Here is a 27,576-nt window from a genome sequence, read left to right as displayed (position 1 = left end):
ATAGGTTCTATGAAATAAAGCAGGGAAGGCAGATGGGGAAAGTCAGGTTTATAGTTTTAAACTAAGATGTTCAGGGAAGGCAAACAAAAGGTGACATTTGAGTCAAGATCTGAAGGAGGTGAGGCTATCTGGGGGAAGGGCATTGCAGGCTGGGGGTACAGCTAGTGCAATACTCCCCAGCAGGTGCATGATTGGAATGTTTGAAGAACTACACGTAGCACAATGTGGCTGGAGCAGAGTGGGCCGGTGGGAGAAGAGTGGGAGGTGAAATCAGACAAGTAAGGAGAGAATCATTTAGGGCTTGTGTGTTTTAAAAGACTTTGGCTAGGGCACTTCCCCGGTGGCGCAATGGTTAAGAATCTGCCTGCCAATGCAGGGGACACGGGTTCAAGCCCTAGTCGGGGAAGATCCCACATGCCGCAGAGCAACTAAGCCCGCATGCCACAAATAATGAAGCCCACATGCCACAGCTACTGAAACCCGCATGTCTAGAGCCCGTGTTCCGCAACAAGAGAAGCCACCGCAATGAGAAGCCTGCGCACTGCAATGAAGACCCAACATAGCCAAAATAAATGAATAAATAAATTTATTTTTTTTTAAAAAAAGACTTTGGCCAGGACTCGGGCAAGCTGGGATGCCATTAGAGAGTTTGGAAGGAGTATTAGGACTGGCTTATGTGCTCATAGGACCCCCTGGCTGCTGGGTTGAGAAAAGAATGTAGGGGCAAGGTCAAAGGAGAGGCAGTGCAGAGGCCACTGCTATAATCCAGGCGAGAGTGATGGTGCTTGCACCAGCTGGATTGGATGGCAGTGGAGGTGGGAGAAAGGTTCAGGATGTGGATGCCTGTTGAAGGTAGAGCCAACGGGACGTGCCTATGGACTGGATGTGGGGTGTGAGGGAAAGAGAAGAGTCAAGATAACTTCAAGGTATCTTGTGCTACTGGAAAAATGGAATGACTTCAAGTGAGATGTGAACAACTTTGGAAGGAGCAAGGTGGGTGGGGGAGGGGAAGATCAGGACTTCCGTGTTGGCCAAGTCAGGTATGAGACTTTTGTTTGTTTGTTTGTTTTTGGCCACACCGCACAGCATGAGGGATCTCAGTTCCCCGACCAGGGATCAAACCCGTGCCCCCTGCAGTGGAAGTGCGAAGTCTTAACCCCTGGACCACCAGGCAAGTCCCTTGAGATGTCTCTTTAGATATTCACATGGAGATGTGGAGTAATCAGGGTCTGGAACTCTGTGGAGAGGTTCAGGCTGGAGTTACACATTTCAGCGCCATCAGGTCTGGATGGTATTTAAAGCCGGATGAGACTGGGTGAGACCGTGGAGGGAATGTAGGTAGACTACAATGAATGACTCTTTGGCCTACATCCCATTCCTGGGTCAGAAAATCTGGTTGCTAGCACGCCGGGGGCCAAAAGAGGGAGCTGAGGGTGGGAGGAGGGTGGCCAAGGTAGAAAGAGGGGGCTTCTGAGCTTGCCCTTGAAGGAGGAGGAGGAGCAGGAGGCAAGGCGATCCCAGGGGAGGAAACGGTATTTGCCAGCCAAGGAAGCATGAAGGGGTGGGACTAGGGGATTCACAGAGGGAGGAGGGGCGAAGTGCAATTCCCCACACTATTTTGGCTTCTCTGTCTCTGCACCCACATTGAACTTCATGGTCAGCTGTTTCAGGGAACAGATGCCCGCCACTGTGATGCCCTGTGCCCTGTCTCTCTGCCACTCCTCACTCTTGGGTCCATCCTCCCCAGGCAGCGGGAGTTTGCTGGACACCAGACAAGGCCCCGGCAGGTGAGCCCAGTAGCCCCTTGGGGAGGTGACATCACCTAAGCCCCTGAGAGGCCTGAGAAGGCCCAATGCCCTATTCCACAGCAGTGTCCTTCTCCCTGGGGGCTGCCCCCAGTTCTGGGCTCTCTCCTGCTCAGGGCTTCCTTGGTCTCATGGGGTGGAGGAGGACAGAGCCTGCTTTGGAGTCAGACCTGCCTGGGTTTAAACGGCCTTTGTGCTACTTCTGTCCTTTGTGACTTTAGTCAAGGTGAGTTTCCTTATTTATGAAGTGAGACCACCAATAGCAGTCATCTTCATCATCAGCATCATCTTCCAGGCGAAATGGTGAGAATTCAGGAGATTAAATGAGAGGAGGGAATTCCCCGGTGGTCCAATGGTTAAGACTCCACGCTCCCGGGCTTCCCTGGTGGCGCAGTGGTTGAGAGTCCGCCTGCCGATGCAGGGGACACGGGTTCGTGCCCCGGTCCGGGAGGATCCCACGTGCCACGGAGCGGCTGGGCCCGTGGGCCGTGGCCGCTGAGCCTGTGCTCCTCAACGGGAGAGGCCACAACAGTGAGAGGCCCACGTACCACAAAAAAAAAAAAAAAAAAAAAAAAAAGACTCTACGTTCCCAATGCAGGGAGCCCAGGTTCGATCCCTGGTCAGGAAACTAGATCCCACATGCATGCCTCAACTAAGAGCCTGCATGCTGCCACTAAAGGTTCCACATGCTGCAACGAAGATCCCATGTGCCACAACTAAGACCTGGCACAGCCAAATACATAAATATTTAAGAATAAATAAATAAATGAGATGATGTTGGAAGGCACCTGGCATGGCCTGGGGCAGGAAAGGCACCCCCTCCCTGGGACAAAAGTACATCTCCCCACCCCTACACACACCCCACCCCACCCCCTTCACCACCCTCCCTCCCTTCTCCGGCCAAACCTCTGCCCCTAGTGACCAGACTGTTGTGTAGGCTGGACTCACTAGCTATGCCCTCCAGCTCCTGTGCATGCAGGGAACCCAGGCGACCTTCTCCACCCTCCTCTGACCTCTCAGGATGGGGACACTGTCTCCCCTCTCTCCCAGGCCCTGCACCCCTCCCACCTCCTTCCTGGACTCCCCTTCCTTCCAAGACAGATGCTCCCCCAAACACCTTGCTTTGCCTCACTCCACAGCTCTCAACTGCTCCCGACTATGTATTTATTCACTCACATGCTCAGCGGAGGCCTGGGGGCTGCCTTACACTGCAGTCTTCCGTGCTGGGGAACAGCCTTGGGAGATAGCCCTGCCCAGCAGGTGGCCTGTCAGGGCTCTCACAGCACAGTGGGGGATCAGCTGGCGAGGAGAGTCCTTCTATTTCCCAAAAAGAAGAAAAGACAAAAAGACCAGAAAAGAATCTGAATGCACTCCACCCTCCCCTCCCTGCCACCTGCAGAGCTGCTGAGCCTCCTCCCCTTAGGGTCCTTCCCTTCAGTCACCCCACCCTCCCCCAGCCTTCCTCAACCCCGCTCTCCTGCTCTCCACCTCGCTCCACCCAAAACCCTTTGGAGAAAGCGGCCTTCCCTGTCTCTACCTCCTCCTCGCTTCTTACGCTGCCGCCCGCTCTCAAGCCGCTGCAGCCTCGCTTCTGTTTCCACCACCCCACGGAAGCCTCTCCCAAGGCCTCCAGCAGCCTTGCTACCTGCAAGGGACACGTCTCAGTCCTGATGCTTCTGGGCCTCCCTGCCACATCCGGCCTGTTCTTCTCTCCCCCTTCCTTGAAACACTCTTTTTCTTTGGCATTTGTGACCCCAAACGTCGCCCTTTTCCTAAAATGCACATCTGGCGGGCCAGTTAAAGCCCTCGGAGGCTGCAGGCTCTGTTCAGGGTTAGGGACTGCATGCTTGGTGTTGCCTGCTTGGCAAGGGCCCCATCTCCCCGCCTTTGGAAATTCTTTTTCCTCCTCACCCCTGGGGTCCCAGCTGAGATGCAGGAAGCCTCCTCTCACTCCCCTCCATCCTGCTGGCCCGGGCGCACTCCCTTGGTCTCCTGGTGCCTAGTTCTCCCACTGTTGCACCCTGCCATCTCCCCCACAAGACTGTAGGCTTCCTTCAGTTGAAGGCCGTGCTTCTCTCCCCCGCGTTGCTAGATACAATACACAATACAGGGGCAAACTGCAACTCACTCTGCATCTGAAATTCAGATTTCACTGGGGGTTCGTGTTTTTGTGTGCTAAATCTGGCAATCTGAACTTCTGAACTCCCGGGACCCAGCTCAGTGCCTGATATAGAGCAGGTGCTCAGGAAATGTTCATTGAAGGAATAACAGTGCAGCCGTGGTACCAGGCGCCGGTGCTGTGGGGCACAAAGGAGAGGTAGCAGGCTCCCTAGAGGGGGTGACACCCGAGCCAAAGCAGATGGAGATATTAGGTCATGGCATCAACCAGCCCCTCCATGGGGATGCCTCCTGTAGTGGGTTTAATAGTGTCCCCAAGTCCAACCCCTGGTACCTGTGAATGTGACCTTATTTGGAAATAGGATCTTTTCAGATCTCAGGATGAAATCAGCCTGGATTCAGGGTTGGCTTCTAAATCCAAGGACCAGTGTTCTTATAACAGAAAACAGAGGAAGACTTGAGACGCACATCCAGGGGGAAGATGGCCATAATGAAGACAGAAGCAGAGATTGGAGGGAAGCAGCTGCAAGCCAAGGAATGTCAAGGGTTTCTGGGAGTCATCAGAAGCTAGAAGAGAGGCACGGAATGGAAGCTGTCTCAGAGCCTCTAAAAGGAACCAACCCAGCCAATACCTTGATTTGGACTTTTGGCCAAAATTAATTGCTGTTGCTTTAAGCCATTCAGTTTGTGGTAATTTGTTATGGCAGCGCTGGGACACTAATACACTCCCAAGGCTCCATCTTTCCCAAGTTCAATGCGTTAAGACTCTTCCTTCATGATCCTTTGCCCCGTAATCCCTCCTGGTACCAGATCTCTTATCTGGCCTGCGGTAGCCAGCCACCCAAATGGCCCCAGTGGCTTTCTGGGATTCACGCCCTTACATAGTCCCCTCCAACACTGAGTAGGGCTGCCGTATGTGACAATAAAATACTTCTGAAGTGACAGGGTGTGATTCCCAAGGTCAGGTTATCAAAACTTAAGACCAAGCTTCTGCCTTGGTCACTTGCATTGCTCCCTCTGGGGAAAGCCAGCCGCCATGCTGTCAGGATGCACAAGCAGCACCATGGCGGTGAGGAACTGAGGCTTCGCTTCTCACCAACAGCCAGTCTCCACTTGCTGGCCAAGTGAGCGAACCACCTTAGAAGATGATTGTCCCACACTAGTCAAACCTGCAGAGGACTGAAGCCCAGCCAACATCTTGGTAGCAACCCCACGGGAGACCCTGAGTCACAGCCACCCAGTGAAGTCATTCCTGAGACTCTGACTCCCAGAAGCTTTGGGTCCTTTGTTACACGGCACTATTGTGGCGTAACTAATACAAGGCAGTTAAACGCCATACTTGTTACTCTCAAGGTCAAGGTCCACAGGCCCCACCCTTGGCATTAGAAGTCAACAGAAGGCAACAGCAGGTGGCTGGATTTAACAGTGACAGCTGGCCTCATCAGCCTCAGGGCTGGGTAGGAGGCGAGGTAGTCATCTAGTCTATCCGTCCTTGACAGCCAAGGACGCCAAGGCCGGAGAGGGGCCCAAAGGTGGGAAGGGGGTGAGATGTCCTCACTTGGAGGCCCACGGCCTCTTCAGGTCTTGGTCCAGTTAAGCTGTGCCCAATCTGAACACATACACCCCTGAGCCCGGAGGCTGTTGCCCCATGTAGTAGTTTTGCAGGGCTGCTGTAAGCCGGGGGGCTTAGATAACAGAAGTTTACTGTCTCACAGTTCTGGAGGCCAGAAGTCCAAAATCAAGGTGTTGGCAAGGTTGGTTCCTTCTGAGGGCTGTGTGAGAAGGAGCTGTCCCAGGCGTCTCTCCCTGCCTTGTAAATGGCCGTCCTCATGATCACGTGCTGTTCCTCGTATATGGCGATCTGTTCCAAATTTCCCATCGTTATAAGGACACCAGTCAGACTGGACAAGGGCCCACCTATTGACCTCACTTTGATGATCTCTGTAAAGATCCTATTCCAAATAAAGTCACATCCCGAGGTACTGGGGGTTGGGCCTTCAACATATGAATTTGGGGGAGGACACAACCTATAACACTCTGGGGTCCCTTCTTTTTTTTTTTTTTTTTTTTTTTTTTTTTGTGGTACGCGGGCCTCTCACTGTTGTGGCCTCTCCCATTGCGGAGCGCAGGCTCCGGACGCACAGGCTCAGCGGCCATGGCTCACGGGCCCAGCCACTCTGCGGCATGTGGGATCTTCCCGGACCGGGGCACGAACCCGTGTCCCCTGCATCGGCAGGCGGATTCTCAACCACTGCGCCACCAGGGAAGCCCTGGGGTCCCTTCTTTAGGGTCACAGTCTTTCCATAATTTGTTGTTTCCTGGACTCTCTCCTTCTCTCTGCCTCTTTGACACTCATTCTGTGCCCATGACAGACATTACTAACCCCTCCTGGCATCCCTTCTGCTGAAGCAAGGTGCAGACTCAGAGTCCTCATCAGCAGTCTCCAGGCAACCTGTCCACCAATATCAGCTGGTTAAGACTTTGTGGAGGGGCTTCCCTGGTGGCCCAGTGGTTAAGAATCTGCCTGCCAATGCAGGGGACACAGGTTCGAGCCCTGGTCTGGGAAGATCCCACGTGCCGCGAAGCAAAGTCCCTGAGTCCCTGCGCCACAACTACTGAGCCTGTGCTCTAGAGCCCGCGAGCCACAACTACTGAGCCCGCATGCTGCAACTATTGAAGCCCACGCGCCTAGAGCCTGTGCTCCGCAACAAAAGAAGCCACCGCAATGAGAAACCCGTGCACTGCAACAAGGAGTAGCCCCCGCTCGCCGCAAGTAAAGTCCATGCATAGCAGCGAAGATCCAACGGAGCCAAAAATAAATAAAATAAATAAATTTATTAAAAAAAATAAAAAGGCTTAGAGAAATTCTTTAAAAAAAAAAGACTTTGTGGAGGAGAGGGAGGAATCAGAGGAGATGATGGACAATAAACGCTTGTTGAATGAATGATTGCATACATCTAACCTGCAAAATCCATCAACTTGTCTGTCTGTTCCAGGTTATCTGTCTCTGCACTGGACCACTGGGTCCAGTGAGCCTGCTTTCCACCAGGAACTGCAGCCCGCTTTGCTGGTTTTCATCCTCGGAAATGTGGGCACCTGGAGGCCGTGACTTCAGGGCCATAACCCAAGTCTGCCAGGGAAGAGAACCCCCCTACCTGCTTCTTCTGTTTGTAGTTCAGCCAACAAATATCTCTGAATACTCGTGCACAGAGGGTGCCAGGGGGATGGGGAGGGCAGCAGAGGTCAGGGTTGCCTGTCTACCCAACAGTCATGTTTCCTTCTTCCTTGCTAACAGAGCCCCAACTGCTCAGGTGATGGGTGGAGATCCCTGGATGTCACGGCAGGGGATTGGTTTAAGGGGCACAGGCCTGCTCAGGAATTCCTGAAAAAGGTTTTTCTCTTTGATGAAAGAGACATGCCAAGGAGAAAGCCCCTGTTCTATGTCCCTTCCCTCACACTCTGGAAATTGTCCTCCGAGGGTGGGATGCTCGGAGCAGCTGCAGCCATCTGGGGACCATGAGGGGGAATCTTCTGATGCATGGAAGAAGCAGAGCTGAGAGATGAGAAGCACCTGAGGCCTTGGTGACCGCTGAGCACTGTCAGTGGTGACACTGACCTCCACACTTCTTAGGAGAAACAATAAAATGTCCACTTTGCTCAAAGCACCATCTAATGATGGTGCCTTTTGGAACAGCCAAATGCATCTTAACTGGAAGGATATGGACACAGGAATATAAAAAACAGGACTCTGGCATCAGCTGGCTTGAAACCAGTCCCAGTTCTGTCACTTTCAAGCTTTATGATCTTAGGCAGATCATTTTCTGAAGCCTCAGCTCCTCATCTGTAAAATGAAGATCATTAGAATACCTACCTCACAGGGCTACTATGGAGGAAAATGAGATAATTTAGGCAAGCATTTTGCACACTGTGGTTGGAACCTATGAGCATTCCATTTGTTTGTTACTCATCCACTAATTTATTCAACAAGTTATTGAGTATTTACTATGTACTTGTGCTAATCTAGGGTCTGGGGAATATAGCTGTGAAAAAAGAAGTAATAGCCACTCACAGAAGTTGGTATTCTCTATTATTATTGTAAATCTTTGCCTACAAGGAGATCCTAATACGTTGGTAAAAATCGGGGGAGATTTGACAGAAGTGATTTCCTGGGGCCTGGCAGTGTAGGTACCTGTGGAGTGAGAGGGGCTGGGGGTACACAGGTGAGTAAGACAGGTGCCCTGCCCTCTCAGGACTCACAGCCTCAAGGAGGAGACAGAGAGGTAAACAGGTATGTGGTTACATTAGAGTGTGATCAGTGCTGAGATGGGGAGGAGCAGATGTCCTAGACAGGGTGAAACTGAGTTTCATTTTGTGAGTCAAATGGGAATCAGTCAACAAGGAAAGGAAGGGCATCCCAGGTATCAGGAATCGCATCTACAGACGCCAAGCGAACTGCAGGTTGTTGGGCGTGGCTAAAGCATAAGCTGAAGTTGCGTAATGTTGAGAGATGTCTTATTTCAGAGACTGTGGTTGCAAGTGACAGAAAACTGAAATCAACCAGGCTCCAACAACCAAAGGAAGGTACTGGCGCACGTGACTAAAAAGTTCAGAGGTTCAGAGGCTTCAGGTAAAGTTGATGTCATTGGGAAACCAGTTTTTTCCCATCTCTTTGTGGTGCCCTCCAGGCTCAGCTTCCTGGCCTTCATCCCATATTTGTAACACGCTGATTGGGCCAGCTTAGGTCTCTCGTCCACTTCTGAACCAATCATGATCTCCAGGGCCTTGGGAAAGGCTGACATTGGGGTGGGATCGACTCCACAGCACCACATGGATCCCCGAGGGAGAAAGGCAAAGGGGGAAGGGATATCAGGAGGCCAGATTTTGAAGGAGATTATCAAAGGATAATGAAAAGCAGCGGATTGACTTGATTAGATCGGATGTGAGAAAGATTGCCCTGGCTGCTGAATAAAGAATAGATGAGAGGGGGCCAAGAGAGGAGGCAGGGAGGCCTGCTGGGAGGCGGTTTCATTCATGGGGTGAGAGGGAGTGGCTGTGGGAGAAGAAACTGACACACATTGGAGGCTGTTGGACTCGGAAGTGAAGCAGAAGGAGGAGTCCAGGGCATTTCCTAAGTGTCTGTACTTCGTCGGGGACTGGTGGGAAGAGGTGGGCAGGCAGAGTAAACGGGTAGTCAAGAGGCGGAGGTCCATTTCGGACAGGCCGAGCTTGTGGCATCTGAGAGAAAAGTGAGCACACACGTACAGGAGGCAGTTGGTTGGGTATGGGAGTCCAGAGCCAGGGGCAGGGGTCGGGGCTGGAGATGGAGGTTGCAGTGTCCACAGCCCGGGGAGTTAAGGATGTAGCCTGGGACCGAAGGATCTACAGCAAGGGTTTGGAGGCAGAGAGGATGGGAGCCAGCTGGGAGCTCATGTCCAGGAACAGAGGTAGCCCTCTCTGTCCATCCTGCCCAGAGATGGATTGAGTCCAGGCCTGTCAAGAGTCCTCTGGGTTTAGAGATGACAGCCACTAGTGACCTTGGCAAGAGCAGTCTCCGTGGAGTGGGAGAGGGTGACACAACACTGCAGTGGGTTTTGCAGAGTGAGCGGGAGGTGAGGACAGGATGAAGGGGTGTGAACAACTCTTTTAAGAAGCCCAGGGCTTCCCTGGTGGCGCAGTGGTTGAGAGTCCGCCTGCCGATGCAGGGGACGTGGATTCGTGCCCCGGTCTGGGAAGATCCCATGTGCCGCGGAGTGGCTGGGCCCGTGAGCCATGGCCGCTGGGCCTGCGCATCCGGAGTCTGTGCTCCGCAATGGGAGAGGCCACAACAGTGAGAGGCCTGCGTACCGCAAAAAAAAAAAAGCCCAGCTTTATCTTTATTTTTTAATTTTTTGTTTGTTTGTTTTTGGCTGCACTGTGTGGCTTGAAGGATCTCAGTTCCCCGACCAGGGGTTGAACCCATACCCCCTGCAGTGGAAGCCCAGAGTCCTAACCACTGGACCACAGGGAATTCCCTAAGAAGCTCAGCTTTAAAAAAAAAAAAGAGAGAGAGAGAGAGAGAGAGAGAAAAGGTAGCACTAGCTTTCAGTAGCTGTAGCTGAAAGGAGTAGCTAAAGGTGAAACTTGGGATGGAGGAAGGTGTGTGTGTGTGTGTGTGTGTGTGTGTGTGTGTGTGTGTGTGTGTTGGTGTACATGGGGGATGGGAGTGTCTTGGGATGGAGGGCCTTAGGCAGGTTGACATGTGAAGGGGAGAGAATAATGAGGGAGGAGAGGTAAATGAGGACCAAATGTGTGTGTGTGTGTGTGTGTGTGTGTGTGTGTGTGTGTGTGTGTCACTGAGAGATGCCTTCAAGGCCAACCTCCCTCCCAGAGCCTGGGAGGGAGGTTGGCCTTGAAGGGGGAAGGTACACCTACAACTGGAGGTGAGAGGGAAGGAGTGAATCTCTGGGTGCAGGGGCAGGCCTTCGAGGGGGTTCCTTCCAGAGGCCTCCATTCTCTCTGGAAGCAGAAGGCAAGGTCATGGGCTAAGAGCCATGCAGCAGATGGGGTGGTGGGGGAGGAGCATGAGGGGAGCAGGTTGGGGGAAGCAGGAAGGGTGATTGTAGCCAAGCCAGGAACCCTGGATGTGCCCTGTCACCACAGAGCTGGCCAGAAGAAGCCAGCAGTCCCAAGGGACTGGCCAGGTATGGGGCATGCAAATAGGTGGGCCGGGCCCGGGTCTGCAGGGTGGATGGGGTATTCTGGGGCACCAGGTAGGGCTCAGCAAGTAGTGAGCAGACCTGTTCAGCTGGATCAGATACAGGCTAGAAAGCCCTTGAGTACTGGGCTGGGAGACCAGATGCTCCAACTTTGCCTGGAAGGCAATAGTGAACCATGGAAGGTTATTGAGCAGGAGTGAGACCTGATCAAAGCAGTATTTGAGAATCTGTATCCAGCTATGCTTGGGTGATGGACTGGTGAGATCAGACCAAAGGCAGGAACCTGAAGTGGTAGACAAGTCAGAGGGAGGTTGTCAAGTGTCAAACGTCTCAGAGGAAGAGCTTTTAGCTCCAGAGGCCAGAACCAGGAGCGTCAGGTGGCAATGGCCTTCAGCTGGTCCACAGACCATGGGCAGCCTCACAGAGAAGTGAAGGGTGGTTTTCTAGCCCAGCTAGGGGTGTTCAAGAGGGGACCCCTGCTTCAAAAGGAAACCAGCATTGATGGAGACTCCAGTTGCATTCCATCTGAGACAATGTTGGACCCTCCCAACAGTCAGATGAGGTCACCATTATTGTTCCCTTTGAGAGAAGGAGGGACTAAGCCTCGGAGAGGCCAAGTAACTCACCTAAGGCCACACAGCAAGCAAGAAGCAGAGCCAGGACTCACTCCAGGTCTGAGCTCCTTGGCCTGCAGTGCTCCTGCCTTTCCCTGCGGTTCCCCTCTCCTCTGCCATTTCTCTGGGGGATTCCGCTCCACCCGACTTTGTTCGGGGAGGTTCTGGGTGGCTCTGGGCCCAGGAGGCGTGCTGGGGATTGGATGTAAAGCTCAGTTGGCCCCAGAGGATCTTGACCGCATGCACTTGCCCCAGGAGAATGGGGTCCTCAGGGTGCCGTGCTCAGACTCCCTGAGAGGACATTTGTGGCCAAGCTGAGGTGGGACCCCTTGGTCCATGCTGTCACCACTAGAGGGCGCCAGCTATCGCCCAGGTGAGCGTGAGGGGAGGTTCCTTTCCTGGCTTCCGGAGAAACAGAGGGGGCTCCCAGGTCTGGAAGCTGCCCCCTCGTGGCTCCAGGGAGCCCCTGTCACCTTCTCGTGCCTCTCTGCTAAGGTCTCCCTGACCCTTCTGCCCTAGTTCCTGCTTCGCTCAGGGAGTCAGCTTTTGTCGGCGTGGGTGTCAGGAAGCCTGGGGTCTCCTTGCTGACGTCCCTCCTTCTGCCCGCCCCCAGCGCCACTCACAGATGTGCTGGCCTGGGCTCCTTTACTGGCCCCCCCCCCCACCCCCTCACGCGGCCACAGTGCCGAGGCGATGCCAAGCACCGGATCGTCACCTTCGTCACCTCCGTCACCCTCTCTCAGCCTCCTCACAGCCCCGGGTGGGAGGGCGGGCCAGTTCAGGAGATTACTAACTGGGCCCAGGAGGGCAGTGGCCTGGGCCACACAGCCTGCCAGTGAGCCCCAGGGGCCTGGGAGGAAATGAAGTCCTCTCTGGGCAGGCTGAGGGCATGAGGGCCCTGGACGCAGCGCCCCCATGCTCCTTTCACACTTAGCCCACCTTCTCCATTTCTCCAGCTTCACCTCCCCCTGGCCTCCAGTCCGACTCCCCCGCTGCTCAGCCAGGTTTCTTTCTCCTTAGATCTTGCCACCCTCCCTCCCCCACCCAAGGGCCCGCCTGCCTGCCACCCTCCCCAGGCTGAGCCCCTTGGCTCTGGCCACTGAGGGCCTGGCCGGGGTCCCAGGCACCACACCGCAGCGGCCAGCCTTGCCTGGCCAGAGCTTAGGACAGTCCCAGTCTGTCTGGCAGGGCTACGGGTTCAGGATTGGCTGGAGCTGCCCCCGCCTTTGGGAGGAGGGAGAGGGGAGGCTGGTGGCTTGTTCAAGGTCACCCTTCTTTTCTCTCCCAGCATCCCTGTTCGACCTTTGTCCCCTCTGCCTCACCTCGAGGAGTGAGGAGGCAGGATGCCCAGCACGCAGAGGACAGAGGAGCCCAGCAAAGAGGAAGGCTTTTGGGGCTTCTGGCATTTATTTATTCAGCAAATATTGAGTGCCTCCTATATGCCAGGCACTGAGAACACAGCAGTGAACACAGTGGACCCTATCCTTGCCATGCCGCCCCGCAGGGAGACAGTCGAGAAATAAACAATCACACAAATAACGTAAACTGGTGTCCCCAGCAGTGTGAAAGGCTCTGAGCGCCTTGGTCTGGCTTCCCAGGGGATCTCAGGGGTGCGGAGCCCTGTCTGGCCCAGGGGTGGGGGGGGTGGGGGAAGTGGAGGGCGGGAGGAAGGCTTCAGACACAGCCGGGGGCGTTGGCTTTGTGGAGGCCTGCTGGGGCGGGGGGGGGCTCGGCCAAGCCTCAGTTTCCTCAACTGGAAAACGCAGGAGGTAAATGTGCCCGGATCACGGGGTTGCTGCCCAGCGGCCTGCAGCCCTCAAAAAGCAGGCACTGGCATCCTCCCTGAGGAAGGCCGAGGGGGAGCTCCTCAGTGAGAACGGCGGGGAGGGCACTCCCGGAGGCCGGCAGCAGCTCACAAAGCTCAGAGGTGGCCTCTGGGAGGTGAGGGACCCCAGTACTTGTGCTGTACTACTGAGCTTCCCTGGCCCCTCTGCCTAAGGCAGGAGGGGAGGGGCTGGTCCCTGGCTGCCTCCTTTCTCTCCGCTCCCACGCCTCCTGTTCTGGGCCACGTGGCACCTCGGTGCCCCTGGCCTGGGGGAGAATGATTACCGACCTGGGGCTGGGGGAGCAAGGGAAAAGTGGGTGGCACGTGGGGTACCGCTGAGAACAGGTCCTGTGGCACACCCGGTCCATCCCGCCCCACAGCCCCAGGGCAGGGAGGGGGTGCTGTCTCTTTAAGAGCCTTCAGGCTGCTGGGAGCAGATGGCCAGGCCGGCCGGGGCCCCTTGTCCTTTGTGTGGCTTTGCACAAAAGAGGGGGCCAGCTGGGGAGGGGGCGGCTGCAGCAGGTGGGAGGGTGGGGCCTTGCCCCTCCCCCTCCTAACCCTGCACCGTTGCCCCTTGGGGAGGAGGTTGCTCACTAGGAATGTGCCTCCTCTCTCTCTCTGGACACTGTGGCCCCCGGAGTCATCCCCAAATTCCTAGGATACCCCTCCCATGTCGCATCCCACCTCCTAGGCGGAAGCCTCATCACACCAGGGCCTAGGGACTCCCCCCACTCCTCTCTACGCCAAGGAATAAGCCTACCCTCCCTGCCCCCTCCTCCAGAGCAGAATCTTCCTCTGGCCCTGAGCTCCAGGCCCTAGGGACAAGTGAGAACAGAATTAGGTTCTTATTGGGGGGAGGGGTGCTAAGGAAGGAGGGACGCCTGTGGCTGGGGGTACCTGGGGCAGCCCAGGGAGGCCAGAATAAGCGTGATGCTGAGGCCTGGGGGTGGGGTGAGGTGCTGGGCCCTGGACCCTAAGCATGAGTATGGAAAAGTGGCAAGGGGGAAATGGGGGACCCAGCTGAGGCCCTGCTTCAAGAGGGGCTGGTGTGGGCAAAATGGAAGACTCCATCATAGGAGAGGGCTGTGAGCAGCGATGGCTGCCTGCCAGGCAGGAGGGGACAGAGATGAGAGGCTCCCTAAAGACTGGAGGTGCTTGGGGGCAGGGTGGCCACTCAGGAGGAGTAAGGCTGCGGAGGCTCTTTTCATTTGTAGCAGAGCCCTTAGCTCAGACCTGCCCTTGGCCCACTCATGCTCCTCTATCCAGAACTCCCCACCCTGGGGCTGGGTGCCCAATCCATGATTTAAGAGGAGGAAAAAAGGTCCCATAGCTCTGACCGGAGGTGTGGCGGGCAACGTGGCTGCCGGCTGGGTGGCCCCAGTGTGGCCCCATGTGGCCCGACAGCACCGCAGCTGGGTGGGGTTGTGCCTGACTTTGCCCGGCCGCCCGCAGGAGCCCCCAGGACCAGGAGGCCCCAGCCGGGTCGTGGCCCGACCGCAGGACCCCGGCCGGCTGGCCGCAGGCAGCGGGTGGGGGCGGGGATCCATCCCTGGCTGGGCCCTGGGTTGCTTCTAAATTTAGGAATCTGATTACCGAGTGGCCGAGGAAGGGAAGGGAGAGGAGGGTGCGAGTGCAGGCTCGGCTCAGTCTGGGCACAGCGGGGCGTGCCCGGGTGGAGGTGTGTCTAGAAGTCTGGGGCTCGGGTGGGAGGGGCGACGGGTGGGAGGGGGCTTCGGCCTGTGTGCGCGGCAGCACGTGCCTGCGGCGGCGGGGACGGGCACCGGCGCAGCTTGTCGCCGGTGTGTGTGTGTGTGTGTGTGTGTGTGTGTGTGTGTGTGTGTGTGTGCTGGCTCTTTGTGTGCCTGGCAGGGTGGCTGGGTCTGGCTTTGAAAGTCTCTGCCCACCCCCCTCCCCCATCTCCGTCTGTGCCGCTCTACCCGCTTCCCGGTCTGTCACTCTGCCCGTGCTCGTCCTGGGGGAGGGGGATGCTGCTCCCAGCTGGGGTGACAGTGAACCCAGTAGGGAGGACACCCAGCTCCTCCCTCACCCTGCAGTCCCGATCTTTCCCTACACTTCCCACTCCCCATCCCGCAACCTCTTGTGCCACTGTTTTGGGGTGCGCGCTGCTGCAGTTAAAGGGAACTGAGGTGACCCCTGGGGACCCACAGATGCACCAGAAGCCAGGCTTTGGCCCGGTAGCTCTTGGAGGAATTCATTCCTCGCCTGTCCGGCCTCCCATCCGCTCTGGCCCCCAAGGGCGCATGAAGGGGGGGGGGTGTCCCCCCTGCGGAAGGGGGGCGGGGAGTTCCTTGGCAGGAAGGGAAATGGAAGGAAAAGCTGGGCTCCACCCGGGCGGGCGGGCAGGCGGCCTCAGGGCCCCCGGGGCAGGCGGCGGTAACCCGAGCCCACTGGTGTGTGGGGCTGGTGTGCGCGTGGGTGGGGCTGACCCCCGGCTACTCCTCGGGGGTAGGGGAGGTCTCCCCCAGGGGCAAGTCTGGGAGCTCGGGGGGCCCGCAGAGGAAAGCGCTCTCCACCCGGGTCCTGACCCCACCCCCTGGAGGTCTAGCCCCGGCCCCCAGGCCCCGCCCCCCGGGCCCTCCCTTCCACCCCAGGGCCAGATGTTCAGCTGGCGGAGGCATCGGCTGGGGGAGGGGTGCTGAGGCCGCAGCCGGCACTACTTCCCTGCCAGCAGCTTCATTGTGTGCGCGAGGAGCGAGCGGCGGCGGAGAGCGGGCGAGCGAGCAGCAGCCCGAGCGCGCCGTGGAGAGCGAGCGCGCCGGGGAGGGTGCGAGGCGGCGCCCGCGGCTGCGCTCCCCCGCCTCCCGGCAACTCTGCCCCAGCACCGCGCGCCGTGCGCGCCGTCCCGCCGCCGCCGCCAGCGCCGGGGCCCCGCCGGCTGCCGTCGCAGGCAGGGGTCTGGTCCGGGCAGGGGTCCCCTCCCGGGGACTGGGGCATCCTGGTGCAGCCGAGAGGCGCGGAGCCCGCCGGGGGCAGCAATCGCGCCGCAGCGCCCGCTCGCTGAACTGCGTGGGCAGGCGGGCATTGGGGCTCCAGGGCGCTCCGAGGGCAGGGTGCCCAGACTTCTCCGGGGAGCCCCAATTCCGTGGAGCGTCCAGAGCGAGCGCGCCCCAGCCCCACCGGACCTTGCGCTCATTCCCCGCGTACCCCACTTCTACACAAACTTTTCTGACACCCTCACCCGGGGGGGTCGCGGAGAGCGCTGGGCTGCCCGCTGGGCTCCTGCCCCGCCGGACCCTAGCCACGCTTGACCTCCTGCCTCTCGTAGCCTCAGTGGCGACCTCTCCAGGCCGGGCCGGGCACGGCACCCCAGGCGAGCGCGGCAACGACCGCTGCTCTCCGAAGGCTCCCGCGCCCCCCGGGGCAGCTGGGCGGGGTAATGCCCTCGGTGATGGAGAAGCCGAGCGCGGGCTCCGGGATCCTGTCCCGCAGCCGGGCCAAGACAGCGCCCAACGGCGGACAGCCCCACTCGGAGGATGACAGCAGCGAGGAGGAGCACTCGCACGGTGAGCCCGAGGCCTAGGGTTAAAGGCGCACCGGCCCGGGAGGCGCGGAGCGGGGCGTGGGGGAGAGTTGCCGGCCACGGGGTGTTATACGGATGGTTCCTGTCTTGCCTGGGTTGGAGCCTGTGCCTCGCTTCTCCCCCAAGCCGGCACAGGGAATCTGGAGGCTGGGCCCCTGGCTGCCGAGGAGGCGGTCCTGCCTGCCCCCTCCCTGCCCTCAGACCCCGAGGGACTCAGGCGTCCCTCCCTTTCACAGCTTGGGCTCCTCGTACCTTGCCACCTTGCAGGGGACTGAGGTCTGACTGGGGCAGGAGCTGGAAAGACACCTCCACACCGAGCTGTGGGGCTCCTGTGGTGGGGAGGAGCCTTGGATTCTCTGCAGGAGGGCTGTGGTCCAGGTCTAGGGGCAGCCCTCCAACCCCCCCCAACTCCACCCCCCCTCCACCCACCCACCCCCGGTCAGAACAAAGGGCTCTGCTGGGCCTGGGCTTGAAAACTGGCCCCTGTCCTCTCCCCCACCCCCCATGGCTATGGCTAGGCAGGTCTCTCCCTTTTCCAGTTCCTTCTGTGGCTGAGGGTAACTGAGGGGAAGATCAGGGAAAAGTGAGCCTCCTGGAAGATGGGGGCCCTGGGTGGTCAGGAAGGAGAACTCCAGGCCAGCCACCTCCCCCGCCACATCCTCCCGTCCTCCCTCCCTCCCTGGAGTCCTGACTGCCTCCCCCCGCCCCCCACCGGCTCCACAGACAGCATGATCCGCGTTGGAACCAATTACCAGGCGGTAATTCCGGAGTGCAAGCCTGGTGAGTGGCAGGACAGGCTGTGAAGGGAGGGGACTGGAGGGCCCATGGCTTGGCCCTGAGCCCCACCTGGGGGAACCCTTGGCTGGCGCCCACTGTAAGGACAGGCGGGGGTGGGTGGCCGGCCCTGTGGCATGGTTAGTTTTCCTGCTCTGCCTTCCTGTCTGGGTCTCTGTCCCTCCTTCCCCTCTGGGCCTCACCTCGCGGGCCCCACTCCTCCGCTGCCCTCTGGCCGTGGGTCCAGGCCAGCGCCAGCAGGCTGATGATGTCTTCCCTCCTCTTCTCCGTTGCCTTTCAGAGAGCCCCGCACGCTACAGTAACAAGGAGCTGAAGGGGATGTTGGTGTGGTCGCCCAACCACTGTGTGTCAGATGCCAAGCGTGAGTGGGGTGGGACCCTGGGCTCATGCATACCCTTGGGAGCTGGGGCCTGGGGTTCATTCCAGCTGGCAGCCAGCTCTTCTCAGAAGTGGGCTGGAGGCTGAGGTATGTGGGTTCGGCCCCTGCCCTGGGGCTCAGGCTCAGGGGCCTAGCCCCTGGGGGCATACCCCTTTCCGGGCAGGCCTGGCTTAGGGGTTGCAACCCCTCCTCCAAGACCTGGCTCCTCCCGCCCCTGCAGTTGACAAGTACATTGCGATGGCCAAGGAGAAGCATGGTTACAACATCGAGCAGGTGAGCCTGGGCCCCGCAGGGATTTGGGGTGGCGACGGGACAGTGCTGCGGGCAGCTGAGCCTGAGTTGTCCCCTCTCCTGGGCCAGGCACTGGGCATGCTCCTGTGGCATAAGCACGACGTGGAGAAGTCGCTGGCTGACCTGGCCAACTTCACCCCGTTCCCGGACGAGTGGACGGTAGAGGACAAGGTGCTGTTTGAACAGGCCTTCGGCTTCCATGGCAAATGTTTCCAGCGGATCCAGCAGATGGTAAAGCCCTCCACCCCCGCCAGCGCTCCTTGGCCCCTTCTCTCTGTTAAGCCTGCCCGAGGCCCAGAGTCTTAGGTGGGCCCCAGCCTCTGGCGTTGCCCCTCCAGCTGCCTGACAAGCTGATTCCCAGCCTGGTGAAGTATTACTACTCTTGGAAGAAGACCCGCAGCCGGACCAGTGTGATGGACAGACAGGCTCGGCGGCTGGGGGGCCGAAAGGACAAAGAAGACAGGTGGGGGGCTCGGGGAAGCTCTGGGTGGGGGTAAACTGAGCTCCTGGGGGCCCTGGCCCCTGCCTTACCCCCGCCTTGGCCCCCGTGTAAGCAGTGATGAGCTTGAAGAGGGACGAGGAGCCGTGAGTGAGGGGGAGCCGGACGCTGGAGACCCCAAGAGAGAGGTGAGGTCCCAGAGCTCCTCTGGCCTTGCCCGCCTGCCCGCCCTCTCCTTGGGCTCTGCACCACCCACCTCCTCTCCTTTCCCTGGCAGCCTCTGCCCTCTCGGCCCCTGAATGCCCGCCCAGGTCCGGGAAAGAAGGAGGCCCAGGGATCTCAGTACCGCCACCATCCACTGCGAACTCGGCGGCGCCCTCCCAAGGGCATGTACCTGAGCCCTGAGGGCCTCACTGCCGTGTCAGGGAGCCCGGACCTTGCCAACCTCACACTTCGAGGCCTCGACTCCCAGCTCATCTCCCTCAAGCGCCAGGTGGGGGGCCCGAGGAAAGAAGGGGCCAGGCAAAGGGGCCAGTCGGCAGCTGGGAACTATGACTGGGGGCAGCTGAGGCATAAGGGAGGTCGTGTGGATGCCAAGCCTGCATCTGCCCCATCCTCTGGGCTTCTGGGTAACTTGGCATTCTTTTCTGGACATTAAACAAACAAACAAACAAACAAACCTGGTCTTTGAAAAGGGGCAAACCCCAGTGTCTCCCCTACTCAATGGTTGTGAGGGAGAGATGAGGTAGATGGTGGGTGGCAAAGAGCTTTGTTAGGAAGTAGGGCCCTGGTGAGGGTTGGTATTGATGGCCTCCCTGGCTTGGAATTTGATGTCCCTGGCTTGGAATTTGATGTCCCTTCTTTGCCTTGCCCTCCCAGGTGCAAAGCATGAAGCAGACCAACAGCAGCCTCCGCCAAGCCCTGGAGGGGGGCATCGATCCACTCCGTCCCCCTGAGGTGAGGCTGCTCTTCAAGTCTGGGTGCAGGAGGGGGTTCTTTCTGGTGGCACAGCAGAAAGGGGAGTTTTTCTTGGGTAGCAGTGCCTCTGTTCCCATATTTTGAGTCTCAAGGATATATTCCTTGCTCTCCAGGCCAACACCAAGTTCAACTCCCGCTGGACCACGGATGAGCAGCTTTTGGCAGTACAAGGTGGGTGAGACTCGGGAGAATAGAGGGCCCCAGGAGTCTCTGCTGCCCTCCAAGGAGCTGGGGCAGAGGGGAAGGATCAGGGAAGTAACTAGTTCTAAGGGGGTATTCACACCTGCTGCCCTTTTGACCCTTGCAGCCATCCGTAGGTATGGCAAAGACTTTGGGGCTATTGCAGAGGTGATTGGGAACAAGACTCTGACCCAGGTGAAGACCTTCTTTGTGAGCTACCGGCGCCGCTTCAATCTGGAGGAGGTGCTGCAGGAATGGGAGGCCGAGCAGGATGGGGCCCCTGGAGCCCCCCCAGTCCCCATGGAGGAGGCTAGGAGAGGGGCTCCCTTGCCAGCCCCAGCCCTGGAGGAAGACGATGAGGTGAGAAGGGGAGAGAGTGAAACGCTTCAGAGAACAGAGGAGAGGAACTGCCTCCGTCCTTAGACTGGGCTGAGGGTGTGCTTGAGCCTGGTTTCTCACTCTTCTCAGGTCCAGATTACATCTGTGTCGACATCAGGACCCCGATCGGGGCCCCCTGCGCCACCCCCTCCTCCGCCTCCCACCTCGCTGTCCCAGCCGCCGCCACTGCTGAGGCCACCTTTGCCCACGGCTCCCACCCTGCTCCGCCAGCCACCCCCACTCCAGCAGGGCCGCTTCCTCCAGCCCCGGCTGGCCCCCAACCAGCCCCCACCACCTCTCATCCGCCCTGCCCTGGCTGCCTCCCGCCACGGTGCCCGCCCCGGCCCTCAGCCCACACCCACCCTGGCTGGAGCCCCCCTGGAGCCTCCAGCACCCTCGCTCTGAGCCCCGAGGCCCTCCGCCAACCGGAGGCTCCAGAACCCCTTTGCCGGACGTCCTCGGGGACCTCCAGCTTCACTGAGGACAGAAGAGACTAGAGCTCTCGCCAGGTCTTTCAAAGACCCAGCGCTGCCGACTGGGGAGCACAGCCTGGACCCCCGCGGGTTCTGCACGTCTTTCTGGCAGCCAGCCTGTCTCCACCCCCACCCCAGCCAGGGTCTGGGGCCTTCTGAGCTGGCCCGAGGGTACTTTTCTTGGCTGGGACTGGAACGGCTGCCTCCTAGTCTGCCAGGGCCTGGCCTAGGGGTCCTGCCCTTCGTGTGTAGGGGGTAGTGACCATAGCCTGGGGGTGGGGGAGAGGACAGTTTAGTGTGTTGGCTGTTCTTCCTCTTCCCCTTCTTTTAGCAATAAGTCTGGGGTGAGGTGGGGAGGGAGCTGGAGGGGGGAAGTGGGCAGAGAGGTTCCTTGGGGCCTGACAGCAGCGGAGGCTGAAGAGGTAGCTCTCCGGTCTTCAGGGGGTCTTCAGGGGGCCGGGTGGAAAGTACTGAGGAGCCCTGAGGGTGCCCACTGTGCCCACTGCCCAAAAGCTTAGAGAAAGGAGGGTTGGGAACATATGCAGACATGGGTTTATTTTTCAATGTTTTTAAAAAATAAATAAAACCTTCAAGCTCACTGAATCCTCCTTCCCTTTTGGTTTAAGGGTCTTGGGTTTTGCTTCCTGCCTGTGCCTTGAGGGTGGGGAGGGAGGGATCCCGCCCAGCACCGGCCTTTCCCCAGGCCCCAGACAGGAATCAGTTCTCCCCTGCGAGTCAGGCAGGCTGGGCCACATCTTGCCCATGGGGACTGGGTCCCTGCCCGGTAGGAAGAAACAGGAGGAGGCAGCTCAGATTCCAAACATTCTCTTTATTACGTGTTTGATCCAGAGGAGAAACTAAGTGCAGGAAGGGGGGCTGGGTGGGGAGGGGCCACCTTGCCTGGGAGCCCCCCCCCAGCACCCCCCTTTGGGAGCCAAGCCTTGCCCTCCCGGCCCCTCGGAGCACCCGGGCTGTTCCATAGGGCAGGAGGCGGGAGGGAAGAAGGGAGGGGGAGCCCTTGGTGGGAGCCGGAGCCCGCATTCAGGGCTTGGGGCAGGAGGGCTGAGGTTGGCGAGGCCCCTTCCTGGGAACCAAGGGCTCGACTTAACTGGGAGTAGGGTGATGAGTAGGGGTGGAGTCATCATAAATCAAAAAAGAAAATAAAATAAAATAATAAAATAAAAAATAAAACCCATCACAAAAAATGTACAACTCAGGTGAGGGTAGAGGCAGCCTCTGTTCAGGACCCCCTCCCCCAATTTCTCAAGAACAGAAACAGCAGAGAAATAAATTAAGGGATGCAGCGGCTGCCACCAGCCAAGTGCCCATAACCAGCCACTCCCACGCTGGCTGCAGAGGTTAGCAAGCTGGGAGTCACTTGGCCTATCTGTCCCCCTACCCTGTGGAGGACAGAGGCTCCCCGCCCTGCTGCCCTGTCCAGCCTCCCGCCAGGCGGCCGGCCCCGGGGGGGCCCCCGGGCAGTGTCTCCTGAGAGGAGGGGTGACTGTGAGGAAGAAAAGGCAAGGCCGAGATGAGTGGTGAGGAAGTCACTGCTATGGAACTAGCTGGTGCCCAGATTAATGCCAATGAAGGGGAGCAGTGGGGAGAGGGACGGCGAGGGGGGCTGTGCTTTCAGACAAAGGCTCTCCCAGAACGGAGAATGCCCAGCGTCCCTGTTCCGGAGACTAGCAGCCCAGGCGGCCCCCTGGGGGCCGAGGAGCCCATCTGCCCTGCGGTCCCCTCCCCTCTCCCAGCCCTGGGGTCAGCCCCGCCTTCTACCCAGGAGGGGGTGGGAGAAGATGGCACAGACTTTTTGAGGAGGGGGAACAAAAGTCCCCACAGCAGCTTGTGGAAGGAAATGCCCAGCCTCTGGGGAAGGAGGAGCAGAGGATACAGTGTGGAGGGAGGCCGAGCCCCGCGCCTAGCCTGCCAGCCCCAGAGCAGCCGCCAGTGCCACCGCTTCAGGGCTGTCCGGCACCCCTGCCCCCAGCCCCCAGCCACGCAGGCCTCCAGCCCAGGGGCCTGAGGTCAGGGGAAGGCCACCTCTGGTGGTTTGCTTGGAGGGGAAGGAGGAGAGGAGCGGGGAGAAGCCCCAAGTGGGCCCGGCGGAGGGCCTGACCGGGAGCTCCACCACTCTTGCCTGAGAGTGTTCCAGCCCTGAGCCACCCTCCCGGGAAACCCCACAGATCCAGTCTCGACTGTCCCGATGGGGCAGGGAGGAAAGGTGGCCGCTGGGATTTTTTTTTTCTTTTTTCTTTTTGGTAATAAAAAATTTCTTGGTTTAGGCGAAATACTCTGTGCAACCGCAGTACCGAGGGGGAGCCCTGCCCCCCACCCCTCCCTCCCCTTCCTTTGCCTCCTGTGGGAGAGGGGGGAAGGGGGAATATCTGGGCAGGGGCAAATGTGGGGGGGAGAGAACCATCTCCCAACCCCCACAAACATGGAAGAAAAAAACTGAGAAGGGTGGGGAGGGGAGAAGTGCCAGCAGGGGAGACACACCAATCCATCTCTGCAGTCTCGCCCGGGCAGGCGGAGCGCCGGCCCCAGCAGCTAAGTCCAGCTGGCCGCCTCCGTCGCCCCCCACTCCTGGCAGCCTGTTAAAGCTTAAGCTCGTTGGCTATTTTGGAGGCAATGTTTTTGAAGGCCATGGAGGTGCCCGATATCCGCTTAAATCGCACACCGTTGAGAGAGAGCCGCGGCAGTTTGCACACCTCCATCTCCCACTGCACGAAGTTCTCGTGGCCTGGCGTGCCGTGCATGCACAACAGCATGTACTTCTCGTGCAGCTCGCTCTGGCAGCTGTTTGCGTCCAGCACCTTGCGGATCTCCCGCATCATCTCGTTGGGCTCCATGGAGCTCGTGGTCTTCATGCTCCACGTGAAGCGTAGTGAGCGGGGCTTGGCCTCCCGAAACTCCTCCTTTTCCTTGTCACTGCCGCCGCTGCCCACCACGTGAGGTCTGCGGAGAGGGCAGAAGCGGGCGTCAGGCGCCCCACCCACAGGACAGCCCCCCTGGCAGACGGACCGAGACCAGAGAGGAGAGCTGGAGGGTGCCCAGGAGGCGGCAGCGCTGAAGAGGGAGGGAGCGTTAGACCTGGCCCAGGGAGCAGGGGGAGGGCGAGGGGGGCGGGCGGTCTCGTCTCTCAGGGCAGAGAAGGCAAGAAGCCAGCCCCTGGCAGGGGGGGACAAGGTGACAGCTCCATGCTTTCCTGGCAAGAGGGCAGGGTCAGGGAAGAAAGGGGAGCACGTGCTCAGCAGCCCTGAGCAGTTCACAGACTGGACAGAAAGAAGTGACTGAATCACAGGGAAGTGAGCTTGTCGAGGGGTAGGAGTCTAGAGTCCCAACCGCCCGGCCCAGGGCTCCCGCTTCCAGAACACACCAGACCTGAGGAGAAGGGCCCACACCCACTGCAGCGGGGCTGTGGGGCCCCTCTGAGGAAAGGGAGGCCCCAAGAGGGGGAGGACAGGGCACAAGCATGGGAGGAAGAGCCAGGTGGCAGAAGGAAGAGAGGCGCAGGAGGCTCGTGGCAGGCCCGGTGGCCCGGGCAGGGCCGGTGCTGGCTCCAGCCCTCTCTTACCTGAGCGTCTCCACTCGGTCTTTGCTTTCAGGTTCATTCAGGTTCCTCGAAAAACAGAGCGAGGCAGAGTTTAGTGCTGGGACCTCTGTGAGGGCGGGTCCAGGGAGGTGCCGCCGGTGGGTGGGCGCGACCCAAGCCCAAAGGCCACTTGCCCATCGCCGAGCAGGCCAACATGGCATATCACACTGGCAGCTCAACTGTCCCTCTCCAGCAGGGAGCCCAGCACGTGGGGCCTGCCCCTCCTCACACTCTCAAAGATGGGTGCCGGAGAAGTAGCCAGGGGAGCAGGAGGGTGTGGACGTGCGGGCACACGCATGGAGCACACAGCCCACGGCCAGGGCCAGGGCTCGCACGGAGGGGATCTTCTGCACTAGTGCCCCGAGTGGGTCTCAGAACTGTAGTCCTCTTAGAGGGAAGGGGCGGGGGGATAAATAGAGCTCTCCCTCTCAGGAGGCTCAAACGGCCAAGGGCCGGACCTGCTTTGAGTACACCTGGGGCTCAGTGCCTGGGACTGGGTGGGGAGGAGATGGGCCCTGAGGCCGGCTGTAGACAGGCCCACCTCCCCCATTCTTTTATAACTCCCCTGCCTGCCAGGCCATCTGCTGATACAGAAGGGAGGACGGAGGCCAGAGCAGGGCAGACACCTTGGGAGGGTGGGTGGGGAGGAGGTCTGGCCCCGCTGAGCGGCTTCTCCAGCTCCTGGCTGGAAGATGGGTGCCTGGAGCTGGGAAACTGGGGAGTGCAGAGGAGGGCAAGGGTGTAGGAGGAGTGAGAGAGAGCAGCGGCAGCACATGTAAAAGGAACACAAAGACACAACAGACACACGAATGCAGACAAGTGCGCTGCGAGCAGGGAGCCCGGGATGTGCAAGGGAAGGGGCCTGGCTGCTCTCTCCAGCCCCACCTGGCTCCTGCCCTGTGGGTGGAGGTACCCTGCAGGGCAGGCCCCCACTGGGGCCCCATGAGTCAACAGCCAGCCATGCAGTGAAGAGCTGGGTGGCGAGCAGTGGGTGGAAGGGAGAAAAAGCCTGAACACCCTGTCTTGGCCGTCCTTCTGTCAGCTGGGGCACCAAAGGGGCTGGGCTGACGGCCTTGGGGAACCAGGGCTCCCAACCTGGCCCTTGGTCCTCAGCTTGGTATTTGGCCCACCCAGGCCACCAGAGAGGATGAAGACAGGGCCAGGGCTGGCAGAGCCAGGAGCTGGCCTAGGAAGGGAGACGCCTGAGGGAGCGGGCATCTCCCACTGTTTTGCCAGGACTTAGGGGTAGATGGCCCCTGCCCTAGAATGTCCCAGCTTCTGGCTCTTCAGAAGTCACAAGCCATAACTGGAGAACACAGCCCAGAGAGGACGCAGCTTGATTCATCCAGAAACAGCTGGAGGCAGGAGGTAAGCTGGGGTGGGGGTGGGGTCGGCCTAGCTCTGCAGGAGCTGCCAGAAGGGGGTGCTGTGCCCCACTCGCGAGGCAAAGGCTCCTTGGGCCTGGAGGCGTCAGGCTGAAGTCTTGAGACCCCAGTGCTCCTGTAGTACCTCCAAAGTCCTGCCATCCCATAGGACAGGGGCAAGAGGCCACACAGCCCTGAAGTTCAGGGCACCAGGGAAGGGGAAGCCCAGGAGACCCAGAATGAGATACCATCCCAGATGCACTTTCGACCCCGGTGGAGCTTCCTCAGAGCACATGCACAGACACGGAAAAGGGCTGGAAAAGGAACCCAACGCGTTTGTGACCAAAACCCAGGGTAGGGGACTGGGGGGAAGGGGACAATCTTAAAGGGAGAATTCCCTGAGAAGGTCCCCCTTGCTCGGGGACAGGCCCATCGTTTTCAGAGTCATTTGCCCTGAGTGGGCAAACATGGCCTTGTGGGCCGCCCAGGCAGAGGCTGTCTTCATCCCTTTAAGATGGCAGAGAGAGGACCCCACAGACAAGGTTAGCAGATGCAGGAGGGAGCAAGAGCCAGAAAAGGGGAGTCAGTGATGGAGGCAGGACACAGGACACAGACGCACACACAGCGGGCTCAACGCCTACCTTCTGGCAAACCTGAAAGACAGATTTCTAAAAAAACAAACAAAAAAAGACAAAATAAAAAAAGAAATAAAAAAAAAACCAACAAGACAGTATGTGGATAAGCAGGTAGGGAGTGGGCTTTACAGGTTCAAGGGTCACCCCACTTGTGGAAGAGCCGCTCAGCGAGACTAGAGTCCCAGACACCCCAACCTGCTCACGCCCCACCCTGCAGCCCTACACCTGCATTCCGGGGCTGGAAAGGGGCATGGCTCGGCTACTCTAGCTGGGTGGAATGAAGTGCAGGAGGAAGGGCAGGCAAACCTGTTCTCTCCAAGACCCCTGCCGCTTCCTGAGCTACACTAAGGTGGCTGAAGAAGTGGTGGGATGGAGACAGGGAGCAGCCCAAGAGCCCAGATTACTGGATGCACCTCGAGGATCAACGCTGTCCTTTTGGGTCATCAGGGGCCAGGTGTGAGAAACCTCACGAAGAGAACCTTCACCCTGGTTCCCACGTGGGAATGCGCCAGAGAGCCTCAGGCTGCAAGGGAGCCATCCTAGGCCCCCACCGGCTATTTCATTTATGGCCTTCATCCTGGCAACCCCCAGCCCCCCAGGAGAGGAACATGGCTGCGGCAGAGGGGAGTGGCTGCAGCCAGACAAAACCAACTGGGTGGGGAGAAAGGAGGTCAAAGGGAGCAAGACGAGAGACCAGGAGAAACTCTCCTTGCCGGCCCAGCCTGGCTCAGGCCTCATGACTTTGCAGCTGCGTCACCAAATATAAGTTTCCATGGGAACCCAGGAGAGACGAGGGGGGCTTTTATTTTAGCATCTGAGTTCACACTCTCCTAGAGAGGAGGCGGCATCGGCCATCTGCTCGGGCCAGAGAACAAGGAGTTGGGGAGGCCTGAGAGGGACGGATGGGTCTGGGCATCTCAGGTGCCAACAAAGACTCAATTTCTTAGGCTTCCTGAGGTTTCTAACCCTGGGACCTGATCCCAGTTCTAACCCCCAGGTGTCCTCATCCCCACCCCCAGGCAAAGTGGAAGGCCTGGCCTCAGCCTCTCTGCCGCCCTAGGCCCCCTACTCACCTGCGTACAAACTTGGAAGTGAATTTGCTGAAGATGCTCCCCGAGGCCCCCCGCCGGCCCTGGCTGTTGCCAGAGGGAGAGGCTGGGGTCACACCATAGGGCAAATTCTGCTGGTCCCGCACCTGCCGGAGCTGCCCAGCGTGGAAGGTGCTTCGACTGGACACACCCCGGGGAAAATTAGTTCGGTCTGGGGCTCCACCACTGCTGCTGATGTTGTGGGCGGAGGGGGAGGCGACAGGGACACGCTGGGGGGCTGTGCTGTGAGAAAAGAGGTGGGGGGTGGGGAAATGCATCAGGGCATGAGAAAGCCATCACCACCGAGCATCTGGAGCACCCTGGCGTGGGAAAGGGAAGGGGGATGCTAGGGCAGAGGCAGCCATCACAGAGGACACAGAAGG

General features: G+C 59.0%; 2 protein-coding genes across 15 annotated transcripts in view; one reads left to right on the top strand and one right to left on the bottom strand.

The window, feature by feature from the left end:
- The first annotated feature begins 15,895 nt into the window (after nucleotides 1-15,895).
- Nucleotides 15,896-21,114, top strand: RCOR2 (REST corepressor 2). Of its 4 annotated transcripts, none has more exons than XM_059070735.2 (12): nucleotides 15,896-16,581; nucleotides 17,322-17,378; nucleotides 17,674-17,754; nucleotides 17,993-18,045; nucleotides 18,133-18,294; nucleotides 18,402-18,526; nucleotides 18,621-18,690; nucleotides 18,780-18,995; nucleotides 19,382-19,459; nucleotides 19,594-19,651; nucleotides 19,788-20,020; nucleotides 20,129-21,114. In XM_059070735.2, the coding sequence occupies exons 1-12, from the start codon at nucleotides 16,455-16,457 to the stop codon at nucleotides 20,441-20,443; spliced, it is 1,575 nt and encodes a 524-aa protein (XP_058926718.1). In that variant the 5' UTR covers nucleotides 15,896-16,454; the 3' UTR covers nucleotides 20,444-21,114. The 4 variants fall into 4 exon arrangements, with proteins under 4 accessions (XP_058926718.1, XP_058926719.1, XP_066893576.1 ...); XM_067037475.1 differs by having other exon boundaries at nucleotides 15,899-16,581; nucleotides 16,866-17,378; XM_067037474.1 differs by having other exon boundaries at nucleotides 15,929-16,581; nucleotides 17,138-17,378.
- A 1,657-nt stretch (nucleotides 21,115-22,771) lies between these two features.
- MARK2 (microtubule affinity regulating kinase 2) overlaps nucleotides 22,772-27,576 on the bottom strand; it is a 58,003-nt gene continuing 53,198 nt past the window's right edge. For 6 of the 11 annotated variants that reach the window (XM_067037472.1, XM_059070734.2, XM_059070727.2 and 3 more), the window contains 3 exons: nucleotides 27,179-27,436; nucleotides 24,089-24,133; nucleotides 22,772-23,469 (listed from right to left, as the gene is read on the bottom strand). In XM_067037472.1, the coding sequence (XP_066893573.1) occupies nucleotides 23,109-23,469; nucleotides 24,089-24,133; nucleotides 27,179-27,436 (664 nt within the window). In that variant the 3' untranslated portion in view covers nucleotides 22,772-23,108. Of the gene's footprint in view, nucleotides 23,470-24,088; nucleotides 24,134-26,111; nucleotides 26,139-27,178; nucleotides 27,437-27,576 lie in introns of all 11 variants that reach the window. The other 5 variants (XM_059070725.2, XM_059070730.2, XM_059070726.2 and 2 more) reach the window with 1 other exon arrangement.

Source organism: Kogia breviceps, chromosome 7 (assembly GCF_026419965.1).
Source record: "Kogia breviceps isolate mKogBre1 chromosome 7, mKogBre1 haplotype 1, whole genome shotgun sequence".
NCBI lineage: Eukaryota > Metazoa > Chordata > Mammalia > Artiodactyla > Physeteridae > Kogia > Kogia breviceps.
This window is presented reverse-complemented; position numbering and strand designations above follow the sequence as displayed.